The sequence below is a fragment of the Podarcis tiliguerta genome (genome assembly GCF_965153285.1).
Source record: "Podarcis tiliguerta genome assembly, chromosome: 1".
NCBI classification, from domain to species: domain Eukaryota; kingdom Metazoa; phylum Chordata; class Lepidosauria; order Squamata; family Lacertidae; genus Podarcis; species Podarcis tiliguerta.
The window spans coordinates 102,705,064-102,721,486 of record NC_139534.1 but is presented as its reverse complement, the minus strand read 5'-3'; the positions used below and the strand labels follow the sequence as shown (position 1 = coordinate 102,721,486).

Genomic DNA, 16,423 nt, shown 5'->3' with positions numbered 1-16,423 from the left:
TTAATACTTGCCTCCAATATTGCCAGTGAAGGACCGTGTTTAAATGGGCAATCTTAATTTGCTGTTTCTATGATTTAGGAAAAGCAGATCAACCTAGCATTAATTTCTGGGCATTTTATAATGCTAAGCACATCATAATAATGTGCAGCACACTGGATTACTGCTATGGGAGATACCCCCAAGGTTGGTCCGAAGCTGCAGTGGGTCAATTGCCCACTGGGGTAGAATTTCACCATCATGTTACACCACTGCTGAAAGAATTGGACAGGCTGCCAATTAACTACCAGGTTAAATTCAAGGTGCAGGGACTGGTGTACAAATCCCGATATAGGCTGAGACCAGGGACTCAGCTAGAATGGTAAAGAAAAAGCAATTTATATGCATTCTATCTCCTTCCTCTTTGGCAATCACTCGTAGCTGAGTAAGAATGTCTTCCATAACAATGAAGAAGAAGAAGAAGAAGAAGAAGAAGAAGAAGAAGAAGAAGAGGAGGAGTTTGGATTTGATATCCCGCCTTTCACTCCCTTTAAGGAGTCTCAAAGCGGCTAACATTCTCCTTTCCCTTCCTCCCCCACAACAAACACTCTGTGGGGTGAGTGGGGCTGAGAGACTTCAGAGAAGTGTGACTAGCCCAAGGTCACCCAGCAGCTGCATGTGGAGGAGCGGAGACGCGAACCCGGTTCCCCGCTCTTAAGAGACTACCGCTCTTAACCACTACACCACACTGAGTCCGTTTTCCATAACGATGAGTCCGTAAGTGACTGTGGAGGCCAATTCTGGACGCACACTTCCTTCCACAGTGGGGAAATTGGTTCCCGGGCGGGAGTTGATCATGGTGTGGATTTGCCATGCGTGCCTTCCTCTTAGCACGTTTCTCCCTGTACCAGTGTGCAAAGGGTTAATCTCATACACAACCCTCCCCGCCCTTAAATACTAATGAAAATAGAAGAGCCACTAGAATATTTGTCCCAAAATGGAAAGGAGAAGTCCCGAGCAGAGAAGAATGGCTACATAAATTAATGCAATATTCAGAAAGGGTGAAACTTACTGAAAGAATAAGAAATCAAGATAACAAAACTTTTTCTTATTAAGGAGTGGAAATTGTTTATTGAATACAATGGTACCTCGGGTTACAGACGCTTCAGGTTACGCGTTTTCACACCGAAACCCGGAAGTACCGGAATGGGTTACTTCTGGGTTTCGGCGCTCATGCATGCACAGAAGTGCCGAATCGTGACCTGCATGTGTGCAGAAATGGCGCTGTGGGTTGCGAACGCTGCGGGTTATGAACACGGATCACGGATCATGTTCATAACCCGAGGTTCCACTGTATTTGGAAACAAATTGCAAATAGATTAAGACATTAGCAGGATTACTGTAAAAATGTGCAGTTTCAAAAACATATACAATAACAGAGAATTAAAAGAATAAGTTGAGACCATTGGGATATGCAGGGAAAGAAGGAAAGAACTTTTAAGGAACTGCAGGAAGGGAGGGGAGTCGAGGTTAAATTGTTAGAATTATTGTTGAATGATTATTGAAATGTTTTCTTTTTTGTTATAAATGGAAATTATATATATTTTTTAAAAAGAGTAATAATATAAATAAATAAAAACCTTTAACAAGTTTTCTAGAAACTGACAGAGTAGCAGGCATCTCCCTGATTTACTAGTCAGAAAGAAAGGTGCTATAACATAGGGGAAATCAAAACCTCGTAAAACAATTGTGTGGCAGTACCTAGCTCTTTTTTTGTAAGGACCTTTCAGTGAAATTCCACAGGCTGCAGAGCAATTGCACCAGTGTGCAGCCTGGAGCCTTTTATGCATGGTAATTAATAGGTAAAATGGAATTCAGTGTTAGGGCTTGTTTAGTATCCCTGATTTGATATGGTTACTATGAATGAACTTTGTATCTTGAGCGTTGTATCTTGTTCTCTGTTGTGAAAGAATGATGTACAGTGTTTGCAATGTAGATTTGGGCACATGCTAATGATATTGCAGTCTGATAACTTCATTTGACAATTTAATGCAGTGATGACATGATGGCTAGCAACTAGCCAGTAGTAAAGAAAAACCATGATCTTCCGTGAACCATATGTGGAAAATGTACTCGGGTTCTTCCTCTGGGGCATAAAACATTTGTGATGATGAGAAAAGAGATGTTTTCTGTATGGACAGTGAATGAATTTTAGGGTCCAATAATTATATGTGATGACTGTGATGGGTTCTCATATCCAGGATTAGGAAATAATATTCTGCATCATTTTTACTTATTTACAGTTATATTCTGCCTTTCTTCCATCATGGAACCCAAGGCAGTATATATTTTACGTTCATTCTTTAATAGCTGATTTAAATAACAATGATAATTATGTATCCCCTAAATTGGGATCCAAGAAAGTTACTCTACTTACATTTGCCGATGACGCTATTGTATTGTCTCAAATCCAACAAGGGTTAAGAAGACTTTTGAAATCTGTTAATCAATTCATAGTGCAAGAAAAAACTAATTATGAAAACATAAACGTTTTGGCTTTTGCTGATAGGTTTAAAAACACAAGTGGCAAATTGATGGGCAACCCGTTGAGAAGGTGAAATCCTTTAAATATCTAGGTTTATGTTTTACTTCAACTGGGAACGGGTATAAGCACTTCATGAATACAAATAAATTGACTGTTAATACAGTGAACTCTCTATCAAGGTTCTATTGGAATAAATGAGGTAGACAAATTCCTTCAGCCCTAAGAATTTATGAAGCCAAAGTCATCCCACAAATCTGTAATAGCACACAAATATGGAGATCTCTTCAAAAGATGAATCTGGAAATATCCCAGAATAAATATATTTGTGTTATTTTTGAGCTCTCCAAGGCAACTGAGTCTTCTATTCTTCATTTGGAAGCTGGCCTCTGTTCAGTGAGGGCCAGAGTGCATCTCCTTGCCCTTAGGCAAATCTAAAATTTAAAAGGGGGATAGGGCCCATTTTAATACTTTCTGCTTTCAAGGAGATACTGAATCTTAACCATTGAATTGCAGAGTTGGAAGGGATCCTGAGCGCCATCTAGTTAAACCCCCTGCAATCCCTGACAGATAGCAATCCACCCTCTGCTTAAAAACCTCCAAGGAAGGAGATGGTGGTGCCCATTTCACTGTTGAACGGCTCTTACTGTCAGAAGGTTCTTCCTGGTGTTTAGTCAGAATCTCCTTTCTTGTAAGTCGAATCCATTTGTTTGGGGCCTAGCCTCTGGAGCAGGAGAAAAGAAGTTTGCTCCATCTTCCATGTGACTGTGACAGCCCTCAAGATATTTGAATATGGCCATCATGTCTTCTCTCAGTCTCATCTTATCCAGGTTAAACATACTCAACTCCTTGAATAGAGTGAGTCCGTCCTGAAATCAGGAAATGCTACAAGTTATTGAGAAGTATGGCCATCCATTTAGGACTGTAGCTGTCTCACTTCACATAACATGAAGACATCATGGGTGAATTACCTCTTTTAATGGAATAAAAGTGGAAGCTATTTACCCTTGTTTTCTTTGTTTGTGTGACAGACAGCCAAAGGGTTGGGTAGACCTGAGGCTGAGCCAAAAATTCTACATCCCAGACTTTCAGCTCAACTTTGGGAGCAGGGAGTGAAAAGGGGGAATTAAATTGAGGGCCAGTTGGAGGCCAGACATTATAAGGGAACATTATTCCAGGGCCTAATTCTGCACCATCCACACCACTGGAGTTAGAGTGTGGCAGATCCAAGCTTGTAATAAGACCAAGCCAAATTGACTGAATACTGAACAATGTTCTCATTTTCTCATTAAAATAAAATGCTTCTATAAAAGCCTTACAGCTTGACTGACATCTTTAATTTGGAGTAAAACTGTGGTAATGTTCACTAAAGTGGATGACTTAGTTCTGAAAAATGCTACTTGCAAATTAGATTATCAACAATATTTATGGCTTGAACTGCACTATGCTGTGAGTCTGTCGGAGAGGCGTTAAACTATTTGTGTGTCATGCACCAGTGAGACAGCTATAATTAGTTATTTTTGTTAACCATTAGTGTAATTACTGTAGCAGATCTCCATGCAACTGTTCCATGGACAAGCTAAACCTGCTCCCAGGCAGGTTTAATTTATGTATCTCTGGCTTTGCCAAGTATTCTAAGTGTCTTTTAATTATTTCAGACACATTTCTTAGTTCTGTCCTTGGAAAACTCCTGTAGCTTTGACTTACTTTACTAAATGTTGTGGAAAACCAGATTAATTCAAAGAGAAAATTATTTCATGATTCCCCTACCATTTCATCATGACAAATGTCAGGATGTTTGCTTACTCATCAACACCGCTTTGTGAGTGGTCAGTGTATTTATTTTTCATATGTTTACAGGGTAATCCTATGCATGTTTGCTCAGAATTAAGCCACACCATGTTCAATGGGGCTTACTCCCTAGTAAGTATGTTTAAGGTTCCAAGTTTACAAAGGCTAGTTAACATTTACAATGATTTGTCAGCAAAGGCAGAAGGGAAAGTTTCTGAGCTCCTTGCAGCCACAAGCAAGGAGATGTGCAAGTCCAAGGTTTGCTGTGGCTTGTTTTAGCTCATTCTTTTCCAGTAAACTGTGGTTTAGCTAAACTGCCAAATGGAAGGCTATTGAGGCCTGCAAGTGCTTCCATCTTATCTGAAGTGGTTTCGTTCAAACACAGATAGAGTATGAGTTACTATAGTTTCTGGATGATGGCCCTTCACTCTGCAGGTGTGGGGTTGTGCATTTAAATTATCGTTCGCTAATATTTCACCCAGGAGATCATTCAACTATGTCCTAATCCGAATTTTCAGTCTGATACAGAAAGAGCTTACCACATACTATCCCTGCACATTTGACTCCATAAGAAGGTAGCTATGCTGTATGAATGAAAAATTTGTATGAATAACTACATCACTTTTAGTTCTCAAAACATTTCCCATCCTTTAATCTTTTTGTTTTTAAGAGGAGGTGCACTTGCTCATAAATGACATGTTCATTTTAATTTAAATTAATGTTGGGATTGTACTTTTTAATCCAGTTTTATCCAATGGTTAGACAGAAGCAGAATTAAGAATATAATATAGCATATCCAGAGTAATGAAGTGTGGCAGAGGTCAATTAGAGAGTGAAGTTATTGAAAGATCTACGGAAAAGAAGATAATTTCCTGTTTCTGCACTGCTCTACTGTTCTCTGTCTTATGCTTATACTTAAAATATCATTGCAGTATTACAATAGTTAAAATATAAAGCCCCGTATTGGCAAAATTTATACCTCTGGCTTAAAATAATTAGGTATTTGTTTTGAATTCTAATGTCCATATTTTCAACAGTTTATGTGATTTGAAAGATTTACCCTTCAAATAAACTGCAGAATTATACTCTCAATTTACTTATTATCCTTGGTAAGTAATATAAACAACCTGCACGTTCTGTTCCAGATGGCGGAATAACTTATCAGTGTTCATTCGGTAATAACTAAGCCCCTAATGAAATCTAAGCATAAGTAATGACAAATGCAATATGTATAGTAGCAAATATCCAAATTGTGAACAAAAAGCATTAGAGTAAATGCCCTAATTAAATGTGACAGCTTAAAATATAGCCCAGTTATATTTGAATGTAACCATGTGAATCAGTTAAGTATGCAGCCTTGGAATATTCATTTTGAAATCGGTTCTGCTTTTAGGAACAGCACTTTGGGGGGGTTTCTAGAATGTAGCCTTTTCTAATTCAAAGCCCTTCCTATCTCAGGGTCTGAAGGTAAGAACAATACCAGAAAACATGTAGATACCAAATCCCTGTGGCATGAACAATCAAATTAAATAAGAATGAAATAATAAAGGATTTTAAGGATATGAGTTATTTTGTGACAGGAACATGTGCTCTGGCTTTCTCTGCCCTATAACAAGTCAGGTCCATCTAGTTCAGAATTGTCTGCACTGAGCGACAGCAGCTTTCCAGAGGTCTGTCCCCGTCCTACCTGGAAATGCTGGGGACTCAGCCTTTTATGTGAAAGGCAGCAGTGATTTATCTATTTTATTTGGCAAATAAATAAAATTCCATCACTAAGGCTGGGATCCTGAGAATAAAAGAGGGGAGGGCGCTCAAACAGGAAAATCAAATATTCTGCTCCTCTTCTCTTTACTTTGCTTGATTCATCTTTAGCACAGTTGCAGAGGGCTAAAGCAGGGCAGTTGCCGTTGTTCCAGCACCCGGTGAAGACGACTTATGTTCTTCCTTTGCAAGACTTTCATATGTGCTAGAATTGAGGGCCGAGGTGGTCTGACAGCGTTAATGAAGAGCATGGGTAGGCAAACTAAGGCCCGGGGCCGGATCCGGCCTAATCGCCTTCTAAATCCGGCCCGCAGACATTCTGGGAATCAGCGTGTTTTTACATGTGTAGAATATTTAAAATGCATCTCTGGGTTATTTGTGGGGCATAGGAATTCTTTCATTTATTTTTTCACCAAAATATAGTCCAGCCCCCCCCTCCCAAGGTCTGAGGGACAGTGGACCGGCCCCCTGTTGATAATGTTTGCTGACCCCTGATGAAGAGTATCCTCAAGCTAAAGGTCAAGCCAGGATGCGATGACCAAACAGAAGCTTCTGTGATTCCAGTTCAGGTTTCTTGTTTTTTCCAAACCAAAACAAGAAGTATAATAAATAGGACTACAATATCTATATCAGGGCTATGGCTCCTTAAGGCTTCTCTGTTTGGCCACCAGGACTGTCCCCAGCCACACACACCCTCCCCAGGCCACCCCACTCACCAGCCCTGCTTCATACCTTCCTGGAATACTTTTGCCTGGCTGGAATGTGTCCTTGAATTCTGGTAAGACCTCTTGCTTGCTTGGATGGACGAGAGAGTAAGTTGTGTGCTGAAACTAGACTACTGTACAAAGTTGTATATTCTTTGCTCCATCTACTTTTGACTCTGTATGTGGCCCCTGCAGGAAATGTGCCCCGCAGACTGAGAAAGGTTTCCCACCACTGCTTTATCTGAGCAAAACTTTTAGTTTCAATTTTAATTTCAGGTTATCATTTGTCCTTAGTTAATCAATCACAATATACTCTACTGGCCATTTCTTCATGCTGGCAGGAGTGTGGGTTAATCTTCTTCTTCTTTTTCTTCTTCTTCAGTAATTACTCATAACCAAGTAAGATTGTCTTCCATGAACACTGTCTTAACAGTGAGTCCATAATTGACTGTGGAGGCCAATTCTGGATCCACACGTCCGTCTACAGTGGGGACATAGGTTTTTCCAGGCGGGAGTTGTTCACAGTGAGGGTTTGCCAAGCATGCCTTCCTCTTAGCACTTTTCTCCCTTTCGTCCTGAGTTCAAGCGTCTTCAAAGCCCATGACAGCTTTGGTAAAGGCTGTTATCCAATTGGAGCACTCTCAGGTCAGTGTTTCCCAGTTGTAGGTGTTTATACTATATATTTTTAGATTTGCCTTGAGAGAGTCTTTAAACCTCTTTTGTTGACCACCAGCATTACACTTTCCATTTTAAAGTGTGGAATAGAGTAGTTCCTTTGGAAGACAATAATCAGGCATCCGCACAACATGACCAGTCCAACAAAGTTGATGTTGAAGAATCAGCACCCTTCTATCCACCAAGCCATTACCTTCCTACATTTATGGTGTCTGGTACTTAAAAGTACTTCAGTCTGATTGGCTATTAATTTGGCAAGGAAGGAAGTCTAACCTCAGTAGACTGCCGATTGTTTATAAAGCATAAAGTTATAAAACATTAATCAGTTTTTATCTTACCGTTATTTTTTATATTCGGGTCGTGCCTAGTCTTTCAACATTGACTTCACTGAAAACACTTTTTGAACTGGATTATTTCGTTAAATCAGCATTGCTCCTTCTGTCTGCCTCCTGCACATCTTCATTTGCCTCTGGTAAAACCAATTCTTGAGTTCACACATGAGCTTTTTTATAACAAGTACTGGCAATCAATTAACTACTTCATTAACAAGTTACGCCCGATTTTATTGAGCCTGGCAACTTCATATCAAAGACCTCTATTCACAGAACTAGATTACAGCTCCTAATTGGCATGTAGTTTAGGGTTGCTATTAAAACTATAAAACTGATTTACTACAAAAAGAACAAATCCAAAATACCTAAGGAGAGGAATGTTCTTCTGTATGCAATTTGCTACTAAAAACTCATTTAACAATGTGCAGATCTTGTCTCTTATGAACCATAAAGCATATTTTGCATATTTACTTGTTTCCTTCCTTCGCTGAATTGATCCAGATTATTAAATACTTAGGGAAGAAAGGAGCCAATCAAAGTGAAGTACAATTCTTACTGATGCCAATGGGAAAGTTAGATCAAAGGCACTTAAGTGCTTAATGTTTACTTTGCTGTGCTCTTATTAATTATTTTGCTGTGCAGTTATGACTATTAGGATGAGTAGACTCTTGAACTACATTATCTGCAGTAGAATTCTTCATGGAAAGAGCTACTTTTGATGAAGATGTGTGATAACAAAGAAGGATAACATCACTGAGGCTACCAGAGAAAGAGCCCTTTCTATATCCTAGCCACAATTACTAGCCTTCCCTGCACAATAAAACTCTTCTTTTAATCTTGCCATCTCTCCTTCTGCTTCAGCAAGCTCCACTTGTTCTAGGCACATTTATCCAAAAGTCTGTCGAGGCTACAAAAGAGTGCATGCATGTAGGGCCCTTCTATAACATTCAAAAGGGCGTGCCTGGAGTATTTTTGCTCTATCCTATGCACATAAGATACAAGCTTCATCCTGGCCTATGTGCATTCATTTAAAAATTTGCAGAAGGCCCTCCTCACATGCATGTGGTTTGTCATCTACAGACATTCAAGAAGGCACAGGGCTTGAGTTAAAGCTTGTTGTGCCCCTAATACTGAACAGCACATGAATACAGTGGTACCTCAGGTTACATACGCTTCAGGTTACATATGCTTCAGGTTACAGACTCCGCTAACCCAGAAATAGTACTTCAGGTTAAGAACTTTGCTTCAGGATGAGAACAGAAATTGTGCGGTGGCAGCAGTGGGAGGCCCCATTAGCTAAAGTGGTGCTTCAGGTTAAGAACAGTTTCAGGTTAAGAACAGACCTCCGGAACAAATTAAGTACGTAACCAGAGGTACCACTGTACTGAACACCTGTAAATAGTTTGTGTTGACAGCCAGCGTCAACCTCTTTTCACACATCTGTGCTGGGCATCTCAACCAAGTTATCTAGATTTCTGCCTTTTTTTTGTTCTGCAACTTTTTTAATAAGATAATTAAGCTTTCAAAAAAGCTTCATCTATACACGATGCAATGTGCATTCCTTTTAATGACGTAAGCTATCATTAAATTGACAAATTAATACATACATATTTTAATACTACATGGTAGAGATTCCCACCAGGTGTGTTTTTCTGTCACCCAATTTAAAAATGCACCAATTATTTGGCATTCTGTTATTTATTGAACTTTATCTAATGCCATTGGAAGATGTGAGACTTAACCTTCCCAAGGGCTCTTTGAAACAAGAAAAGTTATGCACCGGTTCTTACTGGAGTGTAAAGCTGTTGAAGAGTGCTTGCTGCTCTGCCAACTTGGCAACAGTTGTTTTTTGGGGCTAATAAAAGAAGTTACCCCAGACAACCATTTCGAATGTGCCAGAACTACTTTTATTGGGACTATAGAAAGGCCCCAACATAAGTGCACTCAAAAGAGGTGTGGACTTCCTTTCATAATTGCCCAATGTATTTTCATTACATCATCAGGAAATTTCTCTCTCGGAGCTTGGAAAATGGTCACATTAAAAAACTACTTTGGAAACAGTAGACACCATCCAGCCCAAATTATGTACCTTTAAGGCCCATTACTTTCAGTAGGGCTCCTGTTCTATACATATTTACATTGAAGTAAGTCCCATTGAGTTCTGTGGGGCTTTCCTCTAAGTAGACTTGCAGAGGTTTGCACTGCAAATCTCACCTGTTGAAATGTACTGTATGGTACTTTTAATTACTGTACCTAATGTTTCCTCATTTGTGGCCATTAATTTTTTCTTTGAAAAAAAACTACCTAAGACCAAATAATAAAATAAACAGTATTAAAAATCAGTTTTCATCACAGATGTTGAGAAAGAGTTCCTTAAAATGTTCCAGTCTTTTGCAAATTCCTAATGGAATTGTTATGTTATCTTCTCACACTCTAGAAGCGTCAAGTAAAATACAGCAGCCCTGCTTGCAGACCTTTCCCTAACACAGAAGAGAACAGGATAGTCTCTGTGTGCAGATTGGTGTGTACTTTAGATTATGCTATGGAGATAAATGTAATCTACACGTGGGTAGAAATAATGGAGATCAATGAACCTTAATGTGGTAGAATTGAAAGATAATAGGTTGCTGAAGCAAATCCCATGTTCATCGAGTTGAGTAGCAGCTTAAACTTGGGAAAACTCATCAAGATGTATATTTCCTGCCTCACGCAATACCAGCAGCTGACAGTCATATGAAGTGAGTACAGCGGTGCCTTCAGCGTAGGACTTGGGGGCAGAAGCCCAGGGCACCACTCAGCAGAAAGAACAGGAAAGATCCCAAATGCAACAGGGCTGGCTTTCCAAATGTTGAACGAAGTAAAGTACACATCACCATGGGGAGTGGGGGAGTCTGTTTCAGTCCAAGGGTCTCATAGAGCAACCTTCTGTGGTCCACTGATTAGTGGGGCCAGAGGCAAAATTGGGTAGATTAAGAAACATAAATTTAACCTTTGTAGAGTAGGCTAATTTCTAAGGTAAAAGGTAAAGGACCCCTGGACGGTTAAGTTCAGACAAGGCTACTATGGGATTGTGGCACTCATCTTGCTTCAGGCTGAGGGAGCCAGTGTTTGTCCATAGACAGCTTTCTGGGTCATGTGTCCAGCATGACTAAACCGCTTCTGGCGCAGCGGAACACTGTGATGGAAACCAGAGTGCACGGAAACGCTGTTTACCTTCCCGCCGGAGCGGTACCTATTTGTCTCCTTGCACTGGTGTGCTTTCGAACTGCTAGGTTGGCAGAAAGTGGGACAGAGCAACGGGAGCTCACCCCGTCGTGTGGATTTGAACCGCCGACCTTCCGATCAGCAAGCCCAAGAGGCTCAATGGTTTAGACCACAGCACCACACACTCTCCATAGGCTAATTTCTAAACACACACACCACTCTTGGTCCTCCATCCAGACAAATGAGAGGCATTACCAGAGTTGATTAGACTCTCATTAGGGCATTATGCCAAAGGCTTCATGGAAAAGGTGGGTCTTTTAAAGCAATTTGAAGAAAGCATATAGATGTTCTGTGAGGCATTTTCAAGTGTTATAGGACAGCAAAGAATGAAGAGCAGAATCATCTGAGGGAGCAGAAGATCTTAGATGGCTGAGAGTAGTGGAGTTGGAAGAGTGACGGACACAGAGATTTAACAGTTATAGATAACACTATATAGATAACACTATTGTGTTATAGATAACACAATAGATAACACTAGGAAATATATGGGGTGCTTCAAGATTATGGGGGGCTTTGAAGGTAAGGACAATCGGTTTGCGTTGGATCCAAGACTGGACAGGAAGCCCATATGGGGATTTAAAGAGGGATATCATGTGATGAGAGTGACCAGAAACATTTATGGTTTCACAGTTCCTCCATTCTGCATAATGGGAATAATGGTTATTTCAGAAAACTCTGCCACTTTAAAAGCTGGTGTAAATAAAAAATAGTTACATATGAGAATGTTGAAGAAGAGTTTGGGTGGAATCTTTGAAGTCAAATTTGTCTTTTTAAACCCTTCTATTGCTTTTGTCCTATCATGGACTACTTTTTATAGGTTCCAAATTCAAAGAGGAAACACTGATCCAACCAGATACAAGAGCCTGGGAGACAGCTTTAGGACCATATTCCGGACAGAAGGGTAAGGACAAACACAATTGTTTTATTTATGATCTACTTGAAAAAAAATTTTAAACAATAAATTATTTTAATATCATTTCGTCGTTTCAGGTAATATTTGTAACCTTTGAAAGGAAACTCAGAGTAACGGATAATATCAAAATTATGATCAAGATAAACAAAATATACATCTAAACAATAAATAACAAGTTTATGGTGGCATCTGTCCCTCTCGCAAGACAATGGAAGAGTACACCTTTGAGGGTAAAGTCAAACCATTGGAGGGTTACAGCGTCAGCTGTGGCTGTAGAGACCAAGAAGGGAGATGAATGTGTCAGGTTTTGCTGCACATGATACTTCTTTTTTCTGCACTTCTCCCAGTAGTCATTCCTCCTCTGATCACTGCTGTGGATATATGACCTGTCTCCAGGCATTGCGGTCGTCTGCAAGGGATTTCCACACAGCAGGGTTAATGTTGCCAGCCTTCATGTCATGTTTGCAGACATTTGTGTAATGCAGAGTTGGTCTGCCTACAGGCCTAGTGCTTGAAGCCAACTCTCCACTTAGCTTGGGGGTTCTGCCATCTTCCATTCAGTGCTGTGACAAACAAACTACAAAATACATAAAACAATATTTAGAGGCAGCTTTTGGGGGAGGAAATGGGCTTAAGAGTGTTTGGGGATCTGGGAAGGTCAGGTGCCCTGACTTGACCAAGCTGAAGTGTTTTCTGCTAAGGCAAAACCACCAATGGCTAGAACCTCTTGTCAATGTGGGGTGATCTGTGAATTTGCAGCATGCTGGAAAAACAATACCAGGCCCTTTTGTGTCAATTAGTGTTTTTCTTCACCAGCTGAGTATGTAACTCCGGGAATGTCAAATTTAGCATGTGTCTAAGTTTTTATGTGACTGGGATTGAAGTGTTTAGAATATTTCCTAAGTAACTACGAAACTGATCTTATTTCATTAACTGTTATTGAATGGCAAGTTTTATGCAGTACAGGTGCATGAGGTAATGCTGACACAATGGGAAAGCTGGTGTATGGTAGGTAGGAAACATTAAAAACCTTTTTTTTTTTTTTTTTGAGTTTTAGTGCAAGAAAGATAATGATAAATTTTTGTTTCATTTACTTTACATAGAAGACATGTTTTCCTTAATTCATTTATATTAGGTCTGCTTAAAGATAAACAAATAACCTGTCCCTTTAAAAAATGTTCCCTAACATTTAGACTTAGTTCCGAGCCATTTTCCTTCATGTCCAGGAGCAATAGTGACTGCTTCCAGGCGATTAGCAGCACATCCTTTGGACTATCAAAACATTATTTCCTGAGACTTGAAAAAGCACCATGGTATCATTAGACAAAACCTTTAGCAAGAAGGATCAGTTTCACAACGGAACCAATGATCTAGGATGCTGGTGGACTCTTCTTCACTGTGGGTGTTTAAGTAGCCATTTATTGAGAATACTGTAGCTTAGACTTTCACGCATTGCAATTCCCTCTCCTCCCCTTTCATGCCCTCAAGTAAAAGAAGGAAAGCTTCTTCCTTCAATTTTAAATGAGCCATGTGACATCCAACCTCAGTGAACAGTGGTTACTTCAAACAGTGGCTTGTGAGAACAACTGGGGATTAAGCAAACCACAGTTCCCGAGGTTCTGATATGATGGGCAACACTGGTCCATTTAAAGGTGGAAAGCTTTCCATTTCCACCTTGCTTGCATGTAAATGGGGTATGGGGTGCGCAGAATTCTGCTTCTTGTTCTGGGTTATTGTACTGGAAAACTAGAGTTTCCTGTTTCATCTGAACCTGCTTGTAGTGTTTATAGGCTTAACAAGAAAGTGTGTGTTTGTGAGGGGTTGGTACTGCCGTTGTCTAACCAGCTCCTAAAGAAATAAGTACCGGTAGTTTGTCACACTGAGACCCAATTTATATGGGATATGGACCACAGGAAAAGTACTTACCTGTGTCAATGTTCCATGCATGTCCTGTAACATATGAAGGCACTTTCTATTTGTGTTATTTTTACACAAGTAGCCTTTGTATATCACTGGCATGCCCACATAGGTCAGTGGCAGAGCATCTACTTTGCAAACAGAGGATCTCAGGTTCAATCTCCATCACCTACAAGTAGGGCTAGAAGTGTTTCATGTCTGGAACCCTTGAGAGACACTTCCAGGCAGGGTAGACAATATTGAGCTAGATGGACCAATGGTGTGACTTGGTATAAGGAAGCTTCCTTTGTTTGTTATTGCTGGCATGCTAATTTTTTTTTTTTAATAATATTTTATTTTCCACATTCAATAAACAAAAAAAACAAAAAAACAAATCGACAAACACATCAAAGAGAAAAAAGCAAAAGAAAAACAATACATACATTGTACAAAGACAAAAGAAAAAAATGAAAAAGGTAAGAATAAAAGAATTAAAAACAAATATTGTGTCGTTATATTCTTCAGCATTAACTTAGGTCTGCGACTTCCCCATGCCTTCCCACTCTGTATTCTAGGTCTTATATTCTGGTAGTAAACTCTTTCCCTCTGGCGTATCTTTGGTTCAGATTAATGTTATTGTCTTATTTGTCCTTCCATTTCCCTATGTCTTACTAAATATACTTTCTTTAACATTGTCATTTTTATAATAACATTCTTTTACATTCAATCTGATAACCTCAAACGTTCGTAATTTTATAATGCTTCTGTAAATAGTCTTTAAATTTCCTCCAATCTTCCTTCACCATCTCTTCTCCCTGGTCTCTGATTCTGCCAGTAGCATGCTAATGTAATTAATAATAATAATAATAATAATACCCCACCCATCTGGCTGGGTTTCCCCAGCCACTCTGGGCAGCTCCCAACAGAATATTAAAACATGATAGAACATCAAACATTAAAAACTTCTCTAAACAGGGTTGTCTTCAGATGTCTTATAAAAATCAGATAGTTGTTTATTTCCTTGACATCTGGTGGGAGGGCGTTCACAGGGCTGGTGCCACTACCGAGAAGGCCCTCTGCCTGATTCCCTGTAACCTCACTTCTCGCAGTGAGAGAACCACCAGAAGGCCCTCGGAGCTGGACCTCAGTGTCCAAGTTGAACGATGGGGATCGAGACACTCCTTCAGGTATACTGGACCGAGGCCGTTTAGGGCTTTAAAGGTCAACACCAACACTTTGAATTGTGCTCAGAAACGTACTGGGAGCCAATGTAGGTCTTTCAGGACCGGTGTTATATGGTCTCAGCGGCCACTCCCAGTCATATATAGGTTCATATCGGCATTTGGACATGACATTATTGTGATGAACACTTGCACAGGTACAGTAGGCCACGTCACACATCAGTCAGGGCCTGAATGTGTACCACATTGCAACCTTGTTTCAGAGATATTTATAAGATTGTTTCATAACCTCTATCATTTTCAAACATAGCTCCAGGGCATGAAATATTCCTCTTACCACCATGATTTGTTGGCTTGAAAAATGACTTCGGGCAAGCTATTTTTCACATTGGTAATAACAGGCAGTCTCTTAAAACAATATAAAAATAACTTGCTAAATCTTAGTATGGAATAAGAGGACAATAACCTTTTGAAAAGCATCTGCTCCTAGACTTTTCTCTGTCAACACCAAAGATTAGTGAATGTAACACTTACTCTTTTAACGCAGCAGACATCGGCTTTTTCTGGTGAGCACTTTCTTACTCATTGCAGGCCCTTTGGTGAGCTTAGCCGCTGCCAAACAATAAGTGAAAACTTTTGTACTGGTGTTAGGCTGAGTGAGAGCTGATTAGGAATCTGAGACTCAGCCACAGGCAGGTCGTAGTGTTGACAAGAAGAAAGCATGAAGAATTTTGTTTTCTTTTTCAAATCTTGGTGCTCTCAGTCGAGGGAAAGAGGGCAGCTCTTGTGTGCTTTCTTTCAAATGCTTGCTAAAGAAGGTTACTTCAAGAGACATTGTGAGCTGTAATATAAGCGCTGCTTTTTGAACAATTCAAGTTAAGGCTACACCTTACCAGTTGCAAGCTGTGTTCTCATCATGAGGCTGTTTATTTTCGTTAATACTGCCACCATAAAATCCAACGTGAAATTTGAATTGAGTCGGTTATGAGGCTGTGAGGAGAAGTATGGCTGCAATATGTGGAATTTTTGCTATAGGGAAAGCTGTTTGGAAACCTTATTGGGAGCATTTAGGCAATTGGTTTAAACCTTCTTTAGGGAATTGTGATGACAATTTAAATAAGCCTCAGATTACTTTATGTTTGGCTGCCATATTTGCTTGTCTTATCTGAATATTTTATAACAGCATTTGCTTTAAACAGCTGAGGCACCTGAGAGGATTTTCGTCTCAAAAATCTCACCATAAGCTACAGCAGTCAAAGAGACACAGGACAGTAAAGTTCCACTATGAACTACATTTGGAGGTTCATAGTTAATGGAGTTGGGTGCTAGACTCTGTCATAGTCTTTTCTTCTTCCAGAGTTTGGATTATGAAGTTTCTAGGGTAGAAT

At 39.8% G+C, this 16,423-nt stretch overlaps 1 protein-coding gene across 3 annotated transcripts in view; it reads left to right on the top strand.

Moving 5' to 3' along the window:
* The window catches only part of SLC25A21 (solute carrier family 25 member 21), a 259,816-nt gene that overhangs the window by 166,010 nt on the left and 77,383 nt on the right, over window positions 1–16,423 (top strand). For 2 of the 3 annotated variants that reach the window (XM_083453188.1, XM_083453187.1), the window contains one exon: window positions 11,863–11,946. The exons of the other annotated variant lie outside the window; for it this stretch is intronic. In XM_083453188.1, coding sequence (XP_083309314.1) covers window positions 11,863–11,946 — 84 coding nt within the window. The remainder of the gene's footprint in view (window positions 1–11,862; window positions 11,947–16,423) is intronic. 3 annotated transcript variants of the gene reach the window in all.